At 45.2% G+C, this 15,142-nt stretch overlaps 2 protein-coding genes across 3 annotated transcripts in view; both read right to left on the bottom strand.

The window, feature by feature from the left end:
- LOC124385132 (NLR family CARD domain-containing protein 3-like) overlaps positions 1 to 15,142 on the bottom strand; it is a 987,530-nt gene that overhangs the window by 122,487 nt on the left and 849,901 nt on the right. The window lies entirely within an intron of this gene.
- The window catches only part of LOC124384468 (dynein axonemal heavy chain 3-like), a 35,457-nt gene continuing 23,363 nt past the window's right edge, over positions 3,049 to 15,142 (bottom strand). The window contains 22 exon segments of the mRNA XM_046847353.1: positions 3,049 to 3,772; positions 3,775 to 3,907; positions 4,012 to 4,149; positions 4,555 to 4,759; positions 4,882 to 5,024; positions 5,172 to 5,339; positions 5,477 to 5,634; positions 6,460 to 6,576; positions 7,424 to 7,668; positions 7,791 to 8,016; positions 8,130 to 8,463; positions 8,551 to 10,358; positions 11,189 to 11,387; positions 11,595 to 11,777; positions 11,929 to 12,145; positions 12,404 to 12,569; positions 12,810 to 13,479; positions 13,782 to 13,925; positions 14,030 to 14,186; positions 14,320 to 14,443; positions 14,545 to 14,724; positions 14,964 to 15,142. The exon segment at positions 14,964 to 15,142 is cut by the window's right edge and continues 116 nt beyond it. Of these exon segments, the coding sequence (XP_046703309.1) occupies positions 3,555 to 3,772; positions 3,775 to 3,907; positions 4,012 to 4,149; positions 4,555 to 4,759; positions 4,882 to 5,024; positions 5,172 to 5,339; positions 5,477 to 5,634; positions 6,460 to 6,576; positions 7,424 to 7,668; positions 7,791 to 8,016; positions 8,130 to 8,463; positions 8,551 to 10,358; positions 11,189 to 11,387; positions 11,595 to 11,777; positions 11,929 to 12,145; positions 12,404 to 12,569; positions 12,810 to 13,479; positions 13,782 to 13,925; positions 14,030 to 14,186; positions 14,320 to 14,443; positions 14,545 to 14,724; positions 14,964 to 15,142 (6,112 nt within the window). The 3' untranslated portion in view covers positions 3,049 to 3,554.

The following is a 15,142-nucleotide window of genomic DNA, read 5'->3' as shown; positions in this document are numbered from 1 at the left end:
TGTCTCAAACTCTTTGGTCAACAACCTCATCCAACTCACTTCTTCCTTATATGAGTTTGGCATCTATGGGATCTGGAGCTTTTAGCTACGCTGCCCCATACCCGTGGAACCTACTTCCTCTTACTTATTTCCTAAACAACAGAATCTCTGCCTCTATTTTCAAATCTGGTTTGACAACACGCCTTTTCAGCCAGGCGTATCATTCACGCTGTACCTGAACGTCTTTCTGGTAGTATAAACTTTTGTTAGTTGTTTTGTTTTTTATTGTATGTAAAGTGTCCTTGAGTGCCATGTAAGGTGCCTATATATAACATGCATTGTTATTATTATTATTATTATTATTATTATTATTAAAAGCTATTGCAGGTTTTGAGAACAAGTCAGTCAGCTGCATTCTGGATCAGTTTCAGGGGCTGAATGTCTTTCAGAGGCAAAGCTGCCAGGAGTGAATTGCAGTAGTCAAATCTTGAGATGATTAAGGAATGAACAGGTAAGAAAGTTGTACATAGAGTTCACAAGTTCTTAGCAAGGAGATGAAACATCTGTGATAAAAAGCAGTTTAACTTTTGCTGGGATTAACCTTCAGCTGATGAGCTGCCATCCACGATGCCAACTGAATCTCACAGCAAAGCCACCAGACAGGAAGTGAAGAAGTATCAAGCAACAACTTTGGACACACAACTTGGTGAGCATCTTCAAGGTCATGAATTGAGTCATGCGACAATTCCTTATTGCTCCTCCCCCCAATCTTCAGCAGATTTGCTGCAGGAGCGTGAGACTGACCTGTCTGACCTGTTTGAATTTTCCACATCTGCTCTCCCGTAACACTCTGGCAAATGCAAAGAAAACAGGATGTGAAGTGTCAACATATCATCAAGAAACTGAACAAATATTTTCACACCTTAAATGTAACCAGGAAGTCAGACACTGTACAAGCATCATTTTTCCTCCTAAAATCATTTAAAGAATTTGTGCAGAAATAACAGTTCTGGTTTTTTTCCCATATAACTCCATGGTGTTGAACTGAACACACACCAACACCTGCGTTTCAAATGTACTTCCTGTTAACCTTCTTGAACTGTGTAAAAATATTAAACTTTATTTTCGGCTTCTCCCATTAGGGGTCGCCACAGCGGATCATCCGCATGTTTGATTTGGCACGTTTTTACGCTGGATGCCCTTCCTAACACAACCCTCCCCATTTATCCGGGCTTGGGACTGGCACTAAGGCTTGTGCAACCCAAATGGCTGGGATTGGTTCCCTGACCAGGGATCAAACCCGGGCCGCACCGGTGAGAGCGCCGCATCATAACCACTAGACCACCAGGGAACCTGAACTGTGTAAAAATATATTTTTCTTATACAAAAACATCAGCATCATGAGAGAGAAATGAATAGATTGCAGCTACAAATGTGTTCAGAAGTTTATCCCTAATGAGTCAGAAATGATGGCGGTGAGGGAAAAATCACTGAAGTATGAGGAACAAACCTTGAGAGGAACCAGACCAAAAGGGAACTTCGTCTTCAACTGAATGACAGAATTTCTTTTTATTATATTACAGAATCACTGTTACGGTTATCAGCTGTTTACTGGTGGAGTGTAAAAGTGTTCATGATGATTGCAGCAGAACTGCTTGTGTTCATTTCAGTCCAAATCCATTTTCATGGTTCCTATAATTACTGTTATCATTTACAGAATTCTGACTTTCCCTGAGTGATTCTACTGATCTAATTAATGCCCTGAGCAGTTGAGGGTGGCAGCGGCAGCTCGGTGGCGCCTGGCAGCTCGGTGGTGCTGGGATTTGAACTGAACTGATCTGATCCAAACATCTTCTCCACAAAGCTGCCAGATCTCTTTATTATCATTATAATAATATTCTGCAGCTGGTAACTCATCTCTCTGTCTTTCTGAGAATAAAACATTTGGAGCCCTTTTGAAGAGGGTGCTGTAGCATGAGCCTGAGTGAAGCTCCAGTACCCCAAGGTTGCGTTCTCCAGATGAATCAGACGTCGTTGCAGCATTCGATTTCCTCCAGAATTTCCCAACTGAACAGTATTATGCAAAGAAATACAGCATTTCGCAATGGCGTTCAGGTGTTTCCCAGAACCACACAACGCAACCATGTAATTATTTTATTATTTACTTTATAAAATCACCATTTGTTGTTTTAAATACGATTTGCATTGATTTACATTTACAACTACAGCATTCGACAGATTTACATTTACAGCATTTGGAAGGTGCCCTTATCCAGAGCGACGTACAGTTATGTCATTAATGTAACTGAGCAGTTGGTGGTTGAGGGCCTTGTTCAAGGGTCCATCAGTAGCAGCTTTGCGGTGCTGGGATTAGAACTCTCAACCTTCCGATCCATAAAAACATTGAGCTGCCACATTTCTGAGCTACAGTTTGTACACTAAATTCTGAATGTTTATATGGACAGTTTCGTTCGCAGATGAAATTATTTATAGAATGATGGAAACTATAAGATGCTGAATGAAACTCTGTGTACTTATATAAAGGTTTGTCTGTGCATATTTTACACTCATATCCACACGATTATTCACTAAATACATTGTAAAGGACCATATGATACCATGACACACATTAGGAGGAAGTAAATGAATGTGTGTAGAAAATTAAGAGGCCTGTGTCATGTGTGAGATCAGCCAGATGTGTGGTATTGTAACCACATCTGACTCACCTGGTGAACACAGCAGTGAGCTTTAGTTTAGCATTGGCATGCAGAAGGAAGTACAAATGTTCACCTGTGGTCTGGACCACTGGGATGTAGTGGCTTAGTGGTTAAGGCATTGGACTTTGGATCCGAGGGTTGTGAGTTCAAATCCCAGCCACACTGAGCTGCTTTGGGCCCCTGAGGAAAACCCTTAACCCCATAGAGGCTTAGTTGTATGATTGTCTGCCAAATACTATACTGTAAATGAACATCCAGCTTAACTGGGCTTCTGTGGTATGAACCTCCACTCTGTTCTCCCACACTGTTCATGAAACACACTGCTTTACTCTGAACTTTCACACAATATAGCTTTGAAGTGAAGGATATAGCAGAGATGCTGGAGGTGTTGTAGCTGTACACTGGTGTGAGGAATGCAGCCAGACTTCAGTTTAATCTCTCAGATGGGTTGGTGTTTAACTCTAGTGTACGGTAGCTGTTTTTCACCCACACCCTGAAACTCAACACCATATGCTTTTATTGTTTTTATCATATGACCTTATGTTTAGTATCAGTGCTGATGGCAGAGTATTTCCCGAATACTATATGTGATATTTACACTGCTGTTGAATTCTGGATTGTGATTGGTCAGAAAGTGTTGCAGAAAACGTTAATGGAAGTAAATGAAAGCAAAAGACAGGAAGCTTATTAACCCCAAACAGGATGTTTATTAGCCCCAATCTTTTAAACATGTTACTATGGTGTATAAGTGTTTGTATAAATGTGTGCTCTAATCCATATGATGAATTTGTTCGTAGTGGTTTTGTGTGTGTGTGTGTGTGTGTGTGTGTGTGTGTGTGTGTGTGTGTGTGTATGTACTCAGTCGTCCAGCTGACAGAGCGCAGCGACGCCGCGGTTGATCCAGTGTTTCTGAGGGCGGTCTGAGGGCAGCTCGATGGGCAGGACGTAGTTGGTGGAGTGTCCGGTGGTGGACAATGTGCCTCTCCTCGCACTGGTTTTGTACACGGGACACTCGTACATGCTCTCGTGCAGGAACCTGCTGCTCTCTCCAGGCTTCAGCCAGATGATAGGTAGCGAGTCAAAAGGATTTTGGGAAGCGATTCTCCAATCAGCATTCGCTCCCGATCCCACCGAGCGCCCTCCAGGAATAAACCGTGAATGTACGCCCCATCCCTGGGCTTCACCTCCATCTCATCCCCCTGCTTCATCACCTGGGAAAAAAAAAAGATGTAGATGAAAGGGAAACGGTACACACACATACACACACACACACACACACACACACACACACACACACACACACACACACACACACCTCAAACTCAAAGCCGATGCAGTCGATAGGGATGGTGTATTTACGTGCGAAATTCTGAGACACTCCAGTGAGGAAGGACTGTGTGAAGTAGAACCCTGAGAGCCAGAACACAGCCGGGGGTCCGTTATCGATCCACTCCTAACACACACGCACACGCACGCACACGCACACACACACACACACACACACACACACACACACACACACAAAACCCAATAGAGTTATCCACTGGATGCTGGAAAATTTGTTTTTTTCTTATAAGCAGTTTGATTATTGAGTTATTTAACAAAGGTTAGTTCCCCTTATGGTTTGGCTGTGTAGCGGGTGGGGGAGGGGTTTAGTGGAAATCTGCAGTGGGGATGAGTTTAATTAAAAGATGAAATTTACAGCTTTATGGCTGTTAAACAGCACTGACACTGGAGACTCCTTACAGAAATATTATTGTAATTTTTCTGTATTGTAATACTGTAATGGAGAAACGGAGCTGCTCTGGTTTATACGGCATGTTTTTATCAAGAACCTGCGCTGGTTGGGGTTCCTCACCTGTAGGAAGTTTAGTCTGGACAGCAGGTCAGAGACGTAGCTGCCGAGAGGTTTGAGTGAAGGGTAAGATTTAGCGGCCCACGTGGCTGGAACCTTTCCCACCAGCATGCTGTTAAAAACGTTCTCCAGCTCTGAAGACATCACCACCTGCCCCTTCAGAGCCTTCCGGATATCCACCAGGCTGCTGCGAACCACCTCAGTCAACCTGCCGAGCATCAGGGCGTCCATCAGAGTATAATTACGTTTCTTCCTCTGTAGACGGCCAGTGTATTGCACTAAACGTGTGTGTGTGTGTGTGTGTGTGTGTGTGTGTGTGTGTGTGTGCACCTGTTAAAGCGGATGATCTCCTGCCTCAGTACTGTGTTCATGGACTCCTCATACATCACTGGATACTTAGACATCACCTTCTCAATGTTGAAATCTGGAGGTAGCTTTGACATGATGTCCTCTGCTAACTCATCTACAACTTCCTGTTACACACACACACACACACACACACACACACCAAACAATATATACATATTAATAAATAAATATATATAAAAATACATATGCTAACTATAGTATAATATCTTTATGACTTTCTTTCAGACCATTAAGGCACTGGCCACACCCACCTGAGGAGATTTGGCCCCGCCCCCCATTTGCCTAGGCAGGGTGAGTAACACTCCGTTTAAAAGTTGATTGGTCTCCTGGTTGTCCTTGGTGATGTCGGCGTTGCCGTGGAGACCGAATACCCCAGGTTCGGCTGTGATTGGCAGGCTGCGGATGTAGTCGATGTAACTCTGGCCAATGGTAATGTTGGAATATCAGCTGAATTGTTGCTGTGTGAAATGTGTCCTACATGTATATCAGGATTGCTGAAATGCTTGTAATGTAACTTCCAAAGTGTGTGTGTGTGTGTGTGTGTGTGTGTGTATACCTGGTACGGTCCATGCGGTGGTACGTAGTACATGTCTCCTTCACACACTCTGTATCTGTCCTGCTGGATGAGCTCAGGGCTGTAGAAGGTGGAGAGCAGTGAGAGCAGGAGCCTGCGATCCTTATCATCTGTCACCCGACCACCATAATTACACTCACCTACAGAGAGAGGGAGAGAAGGAGGAAGAAAGAAAGAAAGAAAGAAAGAAAGAAAGAAAGAAAGAAAGAAAGAAAGAAAGAAAGAAAGAAAGAGATGTTTCAGTTGAATATCTCAATTCTTGGCAAAAACATTATTTTAATTCTAATTCTTTTTTTGTAAAATGAATAAACCCCCCGGTGGACAAACCTGACAGAACTACTGAAGCTCAATTGTTGGTTTATTTTGACTCCATCACCACATTCCTTTTATTTCTCTACTTCTTGTTTAGATTATTAGCTAATGAAATGCTCTCCATGCCGTAGTACATACCCCCTCCCTGTAAGACCACCTTCAGACATGGCAGATCTGCGCATCTCCACTGCTGTAAAATGTGCCCCAGCTGACCCGGGCTGAAGATGATTGTGATAAGTGTCGTATTCTCTCATTTCAGCTAGCACTGTGGATATCAGCTCATCACTGGTTCTCGTGAATCATGTAAATGTTCATGTTTTCCACAAAGAGCTGGTGTGGGTGCAGATTTTCATTCCAAGGTTGGACACCCCAGATGTTAATAAACGTTAATAAAATGGTGCTCAGTGTGATGATGTATTTAATACACTACATTTGTGTTGTGATTAGTGATCATTGGTGCTGCTTGGCTTCTCTGTGAATCACAGCTGGATGATGTCTGTTCTATCAGTATCCTCATCCCTGCATCATGCTCCTTATTCTGCTCCTCCGCTGTGTGCCACATGATTACATCACAACTCACATGATCTAGCAACTGTGTATTAAGCTACCACACACACACACACACACACACACACACACACACACACACACACCAGTCAAGTAAGTGAGTGCTTCGAGAGGGATCTCCTCATACTCATCCAGGAACATCTGAATCTGCCTCATGCTGATCCTCAGATCCGACTCATTAAACTCGTACGGGATGTTCCAACCTGCACAATGACACAAAGGTAAAACAGAGAAAAGGGTGAGACAGAGGAACACAGGTGAGAGACAGAGAGAAAGAGAGACAGATGAGACAGAGTGACAGATGAGACAAAGGAACAGGTCAGAGACAGAGAGAGAGACAGAGGGACAGGTGAGACAGAGAGACACAGGTGAGACAGAGGCACAGGTAAGAGACAAAGAGAGATACAGGAGGACAGGTGAGACAAAGGGACAGGTGAGAGAGAGAGAGACAGAGGCACAGGTGAGAGACAGAGAGAGAGACAGAAGGACAGGTGAGACAGAGGGACAGGTGAGAGACAAAGAGGGCGACAGAAGGACCGGTGAGACAGAGGGACAGGTGAGAGACAGAGAAAGAGAGTCAGGTGAGACAGAGACACAGGTAAGGCAGAGATACAGGAGGACAGGTGAGACAAAGGGACAGGTGAGAGAGAGACAGAGGCACAGGTGAGACAGAGAGAGAGAGACAGAAGGACAGGTGAGACAGAGGGACAGGTGAGAGACAAAGAGGGCGACAGAAGGACCGTGAGACAGAGGGACAGGTGAGAGACAGAGAGAAGAGAGTCAGGTGAGACAGAGACACAGGTAAGGCAGAGGGACAGGTGAGAGACAGAGAGAGAGACAGATGGACAGGTGAGACAGAGTGACAGGTGAGACAGCGGGATAGTTAAGAGACAGAGAAAAAGACAGAGGGACAGGTGAGACAGAGGGACCGGTGAGAGACAGAGAGAAAGAAAGACAGGTAAGACAGAGACACAGGTGAGACAGAAGGACAGGTGAGACACAGTGACACAGGTGAGACAGTGGCACAGGTGATACACAGAGACAGGTGACCTAGCGGGCCGTAGGTTCTCCTCTCCTGGACAAGAGCATGGAAAGAGCAGAGGCCAAACAGCAGCTTCCTCCAGGCGTGGGGTTTGGTGGAGCTGTTGAAGAAGGTGGGGTCACACAGTGGGTCTGAGAGGTAGGAGCGCAGCAGGTTTGCTCTCAGACCTTTAGGAGGCTCGTTAGTCATCTTTACTCCATTCTGCAGGATACTGACTGGAAACTTCTCGCATGGGTAACTGGTCAGCCACAGTCTAAGATACAGAGAAAAAAGAGAGTGAGAGAGAGATGTAGAGAAACATTAACAGTGAGAAGGAGAAAGAGACAGAAACAAAAGGAGAAAAGGTGGAGACAGAAAGAGAGGTTCAATTCTCACCTGAAATTCGGGTGTGTGTTCTCAGGTGTAATCACCTCCTCACAAATCTTCTCAAGCGTTGGCATCCAGCTTGTTGCTAGGTGACAGTTTTGTAGGACAACCCATGTTCCATTGCTACGGGCAGAGTTGATAATGCCTTCAGCGACAGGGCCCTGCCCTTGACCGAGGGACACAGCCTGGGTCTTACTGCCCCCCATATTCATGTCTTCTGCAAACTTCAACAACACTGATAGCAAAAGAGGTGAAGACAGGTATCAGTGCACATGGTGTCTGAAAAAAGACTGAGAAAGTGTATGTAACTGTATACGATGTCGATGGTGTATAATATCATACACACACCTGCAGTGGGATCTGACCCAGGTGAGAGTATAAAGATTAGCGGCGAGCAGCAATTGGAGTCACTGTAACTTTTTTCCAGGTCGAAAGTCGGCGGTTCGATGTAGGTCTGTCCCATGTTCTCCACAATGAACTGCTGCATTGCAGGAACAAGTTTATCAGGCCGGAAGCAGCGCAGAACTGCCATACGCTCCATGCCCACCAGGGTGTGGCATTTGCCTGGGAAAGGTGCCTCATGTGGCCGGCTGGAGTCGTAGACCTTTTTCCACTCAGCCATGTTCTCATGCACATCTTCATAGAAACCTTCAAGGTTTGGAAGCTTTGAGGCTCGAACCACCTGATGAACAAAAGAAAAAACAATCACACATAACAATAATTGAAAATTAGACTTATCTTTAGGTTAAATTGGCAAGGAATGTGTCACCTCTGACCACGCTTTGTCTGACAGCCACTCAGGAGCAGGGTTTGGATGTGGGTTGTCAAGTGCAACACCTCCAGTGAGCAGGAAGCGCCACATGAGATCATTGATTTGACCTTTGCCCTGCATAATTCCAACAGTAAGAAGCAGTGAGAAGAGCAGCTTGTCCTTCTCAAAGAGCGAGCGGCATATGTTGTTATAGATGCTGACAGTGAAGTGCTCCAAGATGTTATCAATGCGAGTAGATAGTTCTTCACTTGCTGCACTTTGAACGATGGATTGAAGATAGAGACCGATAAACCATGTGAGCGAGTATTGGTACATTGGCTCAATGTTGGCCAGCTCAGAGATGCAAAAGAACAGGATGGATGAGTGTTCAGCCACAGGGCGATATCCCATCCTCGTCTTGTCAATCTCCTGCTCTGTTTCACTTGCAATCTTCTGCTTGTCCGAGATCTCCTCGGACAGAACCTTGGAGGACGATAGCACTTTGATAGCTGTCTCATCTTCCAGGATGTTTCCTTGGGATGAGGAGAGAACCTCCAAGATCTGGTCCTCGATCTCTTTAAGCTGCTTGGTGTTGGCTGCACTCTCCAGGATGAGTTGGTTTTTCTTTTCCTCCAGTTCTGGTTTTTCTTTTGCAGCAACAATACCGAGAAGCTGGTCTTGAAGCCCGAGTGGTGTTATCATAAAATTCAGCAAACACACCTTCACGGCCACTTCAGGCAAGTAGTGTGGGTTCCTCAAGCCTGTGGTCATATAGAACCGAAATTCTTGGGAATATTCAATTATGTTCTCACCCAGCTTTAGGTATTCTACACCTTGCTGTTTGAATGTTTGCTTCAGGAGAACTGGCTCTAGAAGAGCATCCAGCTCCTCACCCACGTTCTCCAGGAGGACAGCAGTTCCAAACTGGATGGCATTTTCTAAGGTTCGTACATAGTTGCTATCGGAAAGCTTGATGATGGCCAATTTGTTGGCCCTCTCCATGTTCTTGATCCACCTGTTGGCCTGTCCCTGGGGGTCTATCATAAGTGGCCAGCGACGGGAATTTGACACAATGATGCCATTGTCTGTGGAGAAAGAGTCTACAGGTAACCCAGCGATGTGCCATGCCCGGATCAGGACCTGATTGCCAAGAGTATTGCTAAGTGTGAAGTCTTTAGAACATGGTACTTTCCTTTTCATGCAAATTTGATGCCACTCCTGCTGGCATTCCACTCGGTAATCCACAGTAAATGCCCCCAGGTACGACACTGTGGCTGAAGAAAGGAGCACATCCCCAGTCAGATTGGTGTACTTAATTCCCAGGAGTCGAGCTGCCTCTGTCCACCTGTCCTTCTCTCCTCCCAGTCCACCGATCAGCTTCTCAGCCCGGATTAGTTTCTGTGAGCACAGTTCTATATTGTCTTCCAGGTCCTTTTTTTTCTGCATCATCTCTGCAAATGTGTCATTCAGAGAGCTCAGACGGTCCTCCACAGCTTTCAGCTCACCACGTTTCATGCCAAGAGTCTTCATTTGAATAGCCAGCTCTTCCTCTGCCTTGCTGAGCCTCTCTTTCTTTGGAGCCACCACTTTGGCCACACATTCGTACACCTCAATGGCCCGGACCCACTTGCACAAACCCTCACAGGCAGATGAAACGTTTTTGATCAGCACCGGTTGAAAATCAGGATTGTCGATAAACTTCTCACGGATCTTCTTGATGTTGGTGGCGGGGATGTTGTCTTTGTCAAAGGCTTTTAGGTTTTCCAGAAACTTCATGTCCCCCAGCAGTTTCTTGGATGGACCCCAGTAATCCTCAATCATCTTACCTGTGTGAACATGACAATTTATATAAATGCATGGGTGGAGATGTTTAGGTCAGGAAAGCTTAGACATCCTACACAGACAGTATATACGAGGTGGTGTCAAAAAGTTTGGATTCCTGTTCTATTTACAAGAAAGAACTTTATTTAGCTACGTTTCCAAACTATCACCTTCAAAATAGTCCCATTGTACATCGATAAAGTGCTCCCAGCGTTCTGGAACTTCTGGAACGTGTCATGAAATCTTTTTTTTAAAGCGTGTCAAGGTGGGTTAGAAAGTGAGATCGTGTGGATCGTTCTCCGACAATCATCATGCATGAGTTGCAGAATGGTTAGTACATTTTCAGGGGGTTGAGCTCATTTGAAGTTCTTCCTGATATCTCATCGTCTTCTGGTGATGTTTTTCTGCTCTTAAAGCGCGCATGCCGTTCGAAACACTTCGAACGACTCATGGCAGCGTCGCCATCTGTCAAGCGTACGTCACGTCAAACGTGTCTGATAAAATTGCATACGTGGGAACGCACAAGGGTCAGAACACCACCAGTAACACCATTAGTCTTCAAATGTTTTGATACCACCCCATACATATTGCAAGTGTACACCATTTCACAGATATGGAAAAGTGTGTGTGTGTGTGTGTGTGTGTGTGTGTGTGTGTGTGTGTGTGTGTGTGTGCATAAATCTCCAGGGTTCTCCTTTTACATAGGAAGAACTTTTATTTGTATAAATTCGGATTATGACTGTTATATTTAATTAACTTATTTCGAGTATTTAATTATAGAACAAAGAACACCACATGTACTTGGGTATAAAACCCCTGTGTCTCTTTCTCTTACCAGAACCTCCTGGATCGGGTTTCCTCTCGGGTTTGATGCCCTTCATTACGCAGATGGACTCCATGACGAGTTTAACAGGATTAGGAGGGTTCTGCATGGACTTCACTACTGTGATATCAGAAGGTTTTAGTGTATCCAGAGCAGAAAGAGCTGCCTCCAGAGCGGGCATTGCCTCCGCAAGATCTCCCTCACACTCGTCCTGTCAATCATCAGTGAATTTATCAACACAATACACATTATTACAGCCATATTATATTATTCTAAAGATATTAATACTCGCAATGAGAAAGTCATACAGGAGGTCCTGTATATCATTATTACAGCACACAAGTCAATATCTATTTTTTAGGTCTGTCTATGGGCCCTTACAGGTAAAGAGAACAGAAAGTTAAAATAAGAAATGAACCTTAATGGATTTGGCAGCTGATGCAGCTTTGTTGGCTACTTTCTCATCAGCGGCGACGAGCTCTTTCTTAGCATCCACCTCTAACGTCTCCTTCTCGATCTTCACCATCATCTTGTCTGTCTCAGCTGAGGTACGGATCAGCTCAGGCTGAAGAGCGGTCAGTTCCTGCTGCATCACTGCCACCTGTCACACACACACACACACACACACACACACACACACACACACACACACACACACACAAACCAGATTATGATCTAGCTAACATTTTAGATATAGTCATTATTCACTGGCAGACAGACACATGATTAGACAAACTGGAATGTTTTGTGACCTGTAAAGCAGCGAAGTTGAGTTTGTCCAAACCAACCAGGTAGCGGTTCCTGAACATGTCCACTTCACTGCGCTTGGCCTTCAGAAGGGTCTTAAAGGTGAGGATCAGCTCCAGGTAGGAGGTGGGAGTGACGTAGTTATGCCTGCGCATCTGTGAGTAATACTGCTCTGAGAGCTTCTGCGCACTCTCTTGAAATGTCTTACACATCTCCACCACCCTGTTAGAGAGAAAAGAAGCAGGAAAAAAGAAAAGAACCAAGAAAGTCTTATACACATGGGCATGAAAGATGGAGCCCTGGTTCTGAATATCCACCACAACTGCAAAACAAAACCAAAATAAATGTATATAGAGATGCTGATTTGTGATGGGTGATTCAGAACCACAGACACTGACCACAATCAGCACCATGGATAGCAACATCTAAATTCCATCCCCAGGTTTTAACTGCTGCAGGTGAAAAGTCTCACATACTCACTCTGTCCTGATGTGCATCTCCAGCTTCACATCTTCCAGGAATTTGTTAGCGACCATCTCCAGTGCGTCTGTAGGCCATGCCTGGAACCAGTCGATCGTGCAGCAGTTAATCAGAGACGGGAACATGCGCAGACGGTTTCGAAACGCGCTGCCGATCGGACTCATTGCTGGGACACCATGTGTGTGAGGTACATGCAGGAAAACAGTGAGGAATATGAGTGTGTGAATTGTAGTATAGACTACAGCTGATTGATCTTCTGTAACAGCAGCTCTCAGAGTAAAGCAGCATATGTTCTGGCTTATTGACCTCAGACCTGCTATAGAACCTTGTCTCATGGATTAAATGAATTAATATAATAGAAAAGACTCTGATGCATCATTGTGTAATTATAATCTTTGGTAGTTACCCAGAACAATATGCAGGTTCTCCTTGACCTTGTCGATGAAGAAGTTGTACATAGACAGTGGAGTGGCGTCAATCTTCCGTCCCTCGATCTTGGCCACGCTCTGCATCTTCTCTATCAGTTCAGCGCGCTCATCCTGAGCAAACATGTTGGGCACGTCTCCAGTGTTCAGAAGCGTGTTAACGTCCTCCACGAACATCTCGTCCTTCATCTGTCCATCCCCTAAGAGAAATGTGGTCTTTTTCCCATCGACTCCGGCCTTGGTCAGAACACGCTTCAGGTCGTCCCTCCATTCGGTCCTGCCGTAGTTCTTGGTTAGCTCGATCTGGAAGAGCTCGTACTGGCTGATGAAGGTGGCGAGTTTGGCGGCACTGCTGCGACCGGATCCTCCGATGCCCACAAGGAGCAAGTGGCCGTTGTCCTGCTTCAGCACGCGGCAGATGCGGGAGATGTGCTCGATGGCGAACTGGAACATGACGAGGCTCATGGGGGCTGTGCTCATGTTGTTAAACTCCTGCAGGTGATGTTCCATAATGCTGCTGAGGGAGTGAAGATCTCGGATCTCATCATAGGTCCTGTTGGGGTCTGAGTCCGGTGAGGCATAGTCACCAAAAAACAGAGATCTGATGGTCTCATCCGTCACTTTGCCACTTGGAGAGAGATAGCACAGGAGCTGAGAGAGAGAGAGAGAGAGAGAGAGAGAGAGAGAGAGAGAGAGAGAGAGAGAGAGAGAGAGAGAGAGAGATACATAAGAGAGAGAGAGAAATGTTTATGTGACCTACAGAGAAAAAAGTCATGGTTTGGGACACAACCACAGTGAACTTAAGATGATGATGATGATGATGATTATGGTGATGGTGGTGATGATGATGATGGTGATGGTGGTGATGATGATGATGATGATAATGTGGAGTATACAGTAAATAAAGTGTGATCAGGATGTCTCAGGTCTGGAGCAGAGGGAGTGAACTGTACCTTATCCAGGGTTTGTTTGAAGTAGGCAGATGTTCTCTCTCGGACGATGTTGAAGAAGGTCTTTCTGTCCTCACTGTCAATCAGACGATCGTAAAAGACGCGGTACACCTCATGGACCCACAGCCTGATCAGTTTATCACCATCCTGATAGATTTACACATGTATATATATTTAAGGTAACCTGTGTGTGTGTGTGTGTGTGTGTGTGTGTGTGTGTGTGTGTGTGTGTGTGTGTGTGTGTGTGTTACCTGCATGTGTGTGTGTGGGCACAGCAGCACACCTTTCACAACCCTGGCGAAGTCTCTGAGGTTGAATATGTAGTGAGATTTAGAAGGAGTAGGCAGGAAGCTCTCCATCGCATCCTTATACACCGCCATGGTGGCCTGAACCAGGATCTTTCCCAGTCTTCTCACACACACACACACACACACACACACACACACACACACACACAGCTCAAATAACATAGTAGGTTTACTGTGAAAAGATGAAGAATTCTTCTGTTCACACACAGACACACACAGACACACACACACACCTGCTGTAGGAGGCATTAAATCCTGTGCTGAAGTGCCAGTCAGTGATGGAGGTGAAGATCTTACTGAGAGTCTCATCATCAAACGAGTCGATAGAGACAATGTTGAGATGACGTGTAAAACGTCCTGAGAGGAGGAGAAAAGAGGAGAGAGAAAAAGATGATGTTTGATTAGTGTCCACATGTGCATGTTCAGAAATACAAATAAACCTTGTGCACGTGTTCCACCTGTGATGTCATTCCTCCCTCCACCAGGTGGCCCCATGGCGGAGATGAACAGTACATCTACAATGTCCAGCCTGGACGTGTCCTTCTTGTCATACCAGTGCTGATGATCAAGCCACTGGCGCAGCAGCTCGATGGGGGGCTGAGCGCCATAAACCTCCTTCGCAGGCATGTTCAGGTCATCTACAAAGGTCAAATCTTATACTGCAACATCATCATCATCATCATCAGCATCATTATCACCACCATCATCGTCACCATCATCACCATTACCATCATCATCACAAAACTGCAGAAGTTTTTAAAACGATTTTGGTCTACCTGACCTTCTAAATGATCTTTCACCATGAGCTTTGAAACTAGCTAAATGTAACCATGGAAACTGTAATGATGGTAAAATGATTGAAGGCTGTGGTTCTTACCCACGTAGACGACACACTTCTTCCCCGGTGGTGGTCCAAACACGCCTCTGCGCCGTCGCTCCAGCTTGGCCATGATGATATCCTGCACCTGGTTGGCAGAGGTTCGGGCGGAGAAGTTCAGGCAGTTTGGTGTGTATTGCTCTTTTGGCAGAGACATCAAGAAGTTAGAACTGATGATG

This window comes from Silurus meridionalis, chromosome 4 (genome assembly GCF_014805685.1).
Source record: "Silurus meridionalis isolate SWU-2019-XX chromosome 4, ASM1480568v1, whole genome shotgun sequence".
NCBI classification, from domain to species: domain Eukaryota; kingdom Metazoa; phylum Chordata; class Actinopteri; order Siluriformes; family Siluridae; genus Silurus; species Silurus meridionalis.
The sequence above is the reverse complement of the archived record's forward strand: the minus strand, read 5'-3'. Positions and strand labels throughout refer to the sequence as shown.